The sequence below is a fragment of the Denticeps clupeoides genome, chromosome 7, assembly GCF_900700375.1.
Source record: "Denticeps clupeoides chromosome 7, fDenClu1.1, whole genome shotgun sequence".
Taxonomy (NCBI): Eukaryota; Metazoa; Chordata; class Actinopteri; order Clupeiformes; family Denticipitidae; genus Denticeps; species Denticeps clupeoides.
The window spans coordinates 9,133,087-9,138,218 of NC_041713.1; the positions used below are offsets into that span (position 1 = coordinate 9,133,087).

At 43.9% G+C, this 5,132-nt stretch overlaps 1 protein-coding gene across 1 annotated transcript; it reads right to left on the bottom strand.

Annotated features, from left to right (window-relative positions):
* Positions 1-963: 963 nt before the first annotated feature.
* Positions 964-4,646, bottom strand: LOC114793418 (uncharacterized). Its single transcript, XM_028985157.1, has 7 exons — positions 4,332-4,646; positions 4,123-4,203; positions 3,297-3,347; positions 3,102-3,207; positions 2,533-2,789; positions 2,270-2,456; positions 964-1,670 (listed from the first exon to the last, which is right to left on the bottom strand). Exons 1-7 carry the CDS (start codon positions 4,446-4,448, stop codon positions 1,513-1,515), a joined length of 957 nt encoding a protein of 318 aa, XP_028840990.1. The 5' UTR covers positions 4,449-4,646; the 3' UTR covers positions 964-1,512.
* Between the last annotated feature and the right edge of the window lie 486 nt (positions 4,647-5,132).

Below are 5,132 nucleotides of genomic sequence, written 5' to 3' on the forward strand. Positions count from 1 at the left end.
TTTTAATCTGCACCAATATTACCATAATCATGTGGCACTATACAATCATGAATTGATATTTAGGAGCCTGAGAATAACATACATTCACAAAGACTTCTCATATTACAGATTTTCATTACATTTTATGAAGAATTTTCATAATTTTAAGTAAAATAAACGAAAATTAATAAAAATGAGAGAATATAGCAAATATAACTAGAATTTGAAAAGTCTTTTTAGCATAAGAGGTATATTGTTCAGCCTGTCCATGCTGCCAGAAATAAATTGGAATATGATTTCATGACATCCCACCTCAGAGTTAGGATGTCTGAACTGACTGAGATATCAGCCAGTCTCCCTTCCTCCTCGCTGTATGTTGTCCAGTTTTTATCTGCTGTATCGCTGACACTGAAATGGATTGGGTTCATATATCAGAGATAATAGCATGGCTCCTTGCCCGTATGTCTGTCAGTCTGTGGGCACATGTGATAAGGCCTATTGATTATGTACCATATGCGGTTCCCACGCCATCCTTTGTTCCCAGTCCTCTTCTGTTGTGGCTCAGGGGGTGCACAGCTGGTAAATGTGAGCTTGAGAGCCCCAGTAGACACAGCAAAAGCTGCTCCAGACCTTGGGGCTGCCAGGATTTATGTATGCAGTTCTCTTTTTCAACTCAGATGCTTTTTATTGCACAATATTTTATAATCAAGACCATTAAATTTATTGGTTGGTAATGACTAATGTCATTGTTTTGCATGTTGCAATAAAAAAGTGAAAAAAAATGTAGGGTTGTGGCTTTTCATGTATATTTTCGGAATATTCAGTCTTCTTTTCATCCTCTATCTGTCGTGGAAGTTCTGAATATTCATGCTAAATAATTGATTATTTTCATTCTTGGGGTGTGCCTCAGGCTGTATTGATTACTATTAGCAATCATAGGCAGTCCTGAGGTCTGCGAATACACTTACACAAAGAGTCCAAACAAACCATGAAAAACACTTTATTAACGTGGTGACCATACAGACACTGGAGCTCTGCTCTTTTATAAACTGTGCCGGAATCAAAAGTGGACAAATAACTCTTTTCCGTCAGCTACAATACATTCACCTTTTGTAACAGTTGCTATGCTACGAATGGGACATTGTTTCACTCCTAATACGACCTTACTAATTGCAGTGTAGCTAAAGACTCTAGTAGTTAATTGACAAATATTAGGATATTTTTCATTTGTACATGAAATAATCATCGTCTACTTAATCTGGGGTTGGCAACTAAGGCTGATCATACTAGAAGTTCTGCTTTACACAAAAACCCTTCAACTTGCTTTTCCACACCACTGAACTCACATCTGTATATTACCTGCGGTTCTCACACTGAGACAAACGGGGACGTGAGCCTCGAATGGAAGGAGCTGCTTTTTATCCTATAATCCTTTGTCCTTTTCAAGGTTTCAGAAACGACAGTGTTCCCTGCTGAGAAAAGTCAGGAATATTCCCCAAGGACCAGACTGTGGAAGGACAGCAAGGCCTAGCCCTATGTGTTAACAGTTGCAGTACGTATTCCATCTGACGCTGAGTTAGACTCCGGGTGTGGCTTCTTCCGCAGCCGTTTAGCCTCATTCTGCAACTTCTGACGGATGTAGCTCTTGATTTCAGAATCTGTCTTTCCCGGGAAAAAATGCTGCACTGCCCCTAATGAAAGAATTGACCATAATTAGCATTAGCAAAAATTTGCACTCTACCATTAAAAAAATTGGACACACTAATCTGGCAGTTATGGAGACTATTGATGAATCCAACACAAGAAACATATTTCGTATTTTTTTTACATATTAAGTAGTTTTTTCAGAGTCGCCTCATTTTTCCTTCATGGGTGCTTTGTTCACTATTGTCGTCATCTGCTTCATGAGAGGCTCATTAACACGAGTGAATGACAAGAAAGTGTTCAGCATGAAACTTCAGGACTGTTGCAAACCAGCCCTGTCTAACTGAAGGTGGTGGAGACAAGCCAAGAGTGTGAAATGCTGCAACCACAGCAAAAAAAAATCCTATCTTTGGAGAGACACAAACTTTTTGCCGTGTTTGCTTTTTTTTTTTTTTTATTACATAACCTCATGTGTGATATTTCATAGTCCTGGTCTTCAGTCTTGTTCTATAATGTAAAAAATTAAACACCATCCCAACGAGGACCACTTATAAAGTTTCATGCTTCACAGGCAGAGGCCAGAAAATAGAGCGCTTGAGAAGGAACAAAGTCTGGCGTTTCTGATATGAAAGTCATGCATGCTTACTCAGTATTGCTTGGACCTCGTCGGCGGGCAGGGCAGGCTTGGGCTGACCCCGTTTGTTATTGACAATGCCTGAGATTGAATGTGAGGCCAAGCAGTCCCTCTCATAAAGACCACGTAGAAGATCATTGGTCAGCTTCTGAGCTGTGGTGCCGGTGTTACAGCGATCCAGGAGCTCTGCAGTAATAAACTAGAGCAGAGCATTGCACAACAGATCAGAATGGCAGAACCCTCAACAGCGGTATGAATTCACGGATACCGCTTACATCCTGAAAAACTGGTGCTGATTTCCCCTGTGGTTCTCCTCCATTGACAGCAGCGTGAACTGTATGAGCATCACAAGCTCTGCTGTGGTTGGTGAGCATTTTGGACCACCGTCCATTTGGCACATCATGGGCGATGACCTGAGATGGTACTCCGCTGGTCACAAATATTTGGGGAGACATTACTCTTGTGCTGTTGGTTATCCAAGAATCCGTCCTTTCAACCAAGCTTTCGAGGTTTTGTGCCAGACGTCCACAAGCTGACACAAACATAAAGTTAGAAATCACAAATGAACTCACTATTACTTACAGATATACAGTAATATAAAAGCAATAGATTGTGTAGTTAATAACTGGAATAATAATCAATTACTCAGTTATTAGAATTGTCATATTCTGATTAATGGATCAAAGTTTCCAATCAATAGATTTTACATGCAGGAGGTAAGACATACAGTGAAGTGTACTTTTACCTCCAGGCTAAAATAATTTAAGCCATTTAACAGGCATGTGGTCAGACTCTTCACAGTTTCTTCCTTATTTCCTCAGTTCATGAAGACCCGCCCACTTACCCACAAGGCATCGGATTTGCTCTCTAAGGTTGTCCATCTCTCTGTGCATGTTCAAAACCATAGCAACAAGCTCCGCCTTGGACTGAGACTGGAGACCTCCCAGAATCTGGTGAGAATATGGTGTGATTTTGGTTACATAATTGTTAACAAATGTTACATAATTCATGCAGACGCTGTAGCGGTAGTTCATCTTACCTCAGTTGTGTCTTTTCCATGCTCAGTTATAAAGTTGTCCAACTCAAATCCCTAGGTATAAAATATGAAATATGAAGCAGCTGGGAACTGGCAGCTCGAAATTGTGATGCACACGCTAGTGCGGTTTGTCTCTCTTTAATAAATAAAATACTTGAGTTGTGATTCATTACTGCATTCCGCATAATTTCTTCACTTCTGTGTCAACTGAGTGGTGAGACAATGTCCTTCACATGTACAGAAGTATCTACAAAGCCCAGGACACCCAATCACAGTCCCAGAAAACGAATGGCTGATAATGCTGTCCAATACTGTGCCCCTCAACAGTGTCCCTTAACTTCTATGGTCACGTCAACCCAGATGGCAAAAATCAGATTCCAACACCACTGGAATGGATGCTTGACGCTGGTGACGCTGAGGCAACATTGCTTAAAAGTTACTACTTCGAAGGGCCCTTACAACCTGTTGATTGTAAGGCTGGAGGGGACTTGTGCCACGTGGGCCTGGGGCACTTGGGACGCGGGCTCGTTTCTGAAGTAGAAATGGTTGATCGAGGTACACGAGTGTGACAAATGCCACCCCGTTTTTTAAATTAAAACGATGCTACTTGGTTTAATGGTTTGATGCGGACAGTGTGACGAAGAGCCACTTGACTGATTCACCCTCCATCACTCAAATGGCCCATGGCTGCCCTCCCACGCCCCTTCAATCCCAGGCACCTTTTTTTTTTTTTTTTTTTTAAACCACGTGTGCAACACGGAGACGAGTTAAGACGAGTCACAGCCCCGCGTCTGCGAGCAAGTTCCACGCGTAAAATAGGAAAGCAGACCCGCGTTCTCAACTCCGCCGAGCCGGTGGCACCGGGCGCAGTCTCCTCTCCGCCGCGTTTCCTCCTCTTCTGCAGCCTGTGCTGTAAAAACGGGGTTCAGTCGGTGGCACACACCTCGATGATGATAATAATTATTATAATATATATATATAAAAAAAAAACACGACATTTCAGGCAAATACGCGCGGCGGAGCGCCGGAGCTACGTACGCACGACGCCGGGCTCGGCGGTGCCGCCGCGTCCGCTTCTCGCTCGCCGCCCTCCGGCTCCCCCGCCGCCTCGAACTCGCAGCCGACGTGGCGCCTGGCCGCCGTCTTCCGCCTCATCGTCCCGCCATCGCGCCGTCTCCGCCCGGCGGATTTTTAACGCGCCGCCGCTCGCCGCTCAGCCGCGCGACAGTCCGGTGACTTTCGTCCGAGATGGAGGCGATTTCTGGCGACCAAAGGGGACTCTTGTTCTCCATCCCGAGCGCGGCGGATGAAAACGCTCCTTATTCCTGTTTAATTGATAGGGGTGTTTGAACGCAATTTACCGTGGCGTAACACAGATCTACATGAATAGGCTTCCAGAGGAGCCCCGGAGCGTGAATTAACGCTAATTACCGTCACCGATATGGACGACTGTGTTATTATTTTAGGGCAAAATGACTTTACTTTAATGTGAACATCTTGTCTTTACCATAGACGTCATGACTGAGCTCCAGGACAATAGTGTCCAGTGTATTAATATGAACTACATCAAAGGATCCATAAGGATCGTCCCTAAAATGCAGTGTCACATGGCTCAGTGAGTCAAATACAAGCAGAACATGATACCATCAATCAGTTCACTGATCTATTAAATCAAAGACGTATCAATTTATAACCACGTGGAGCTGTAGTTACAGCAAAAGAAGCGAGGAAGTCCGGCTGTTTAGGGGGTTTTGGAGAGTGCGACGGTCGGCCTGGTGTTCACACCACGAAGAGGTCAAGCGAGAGTCGACCCCAGGCCATCCTGTGCGACCCGGCTTT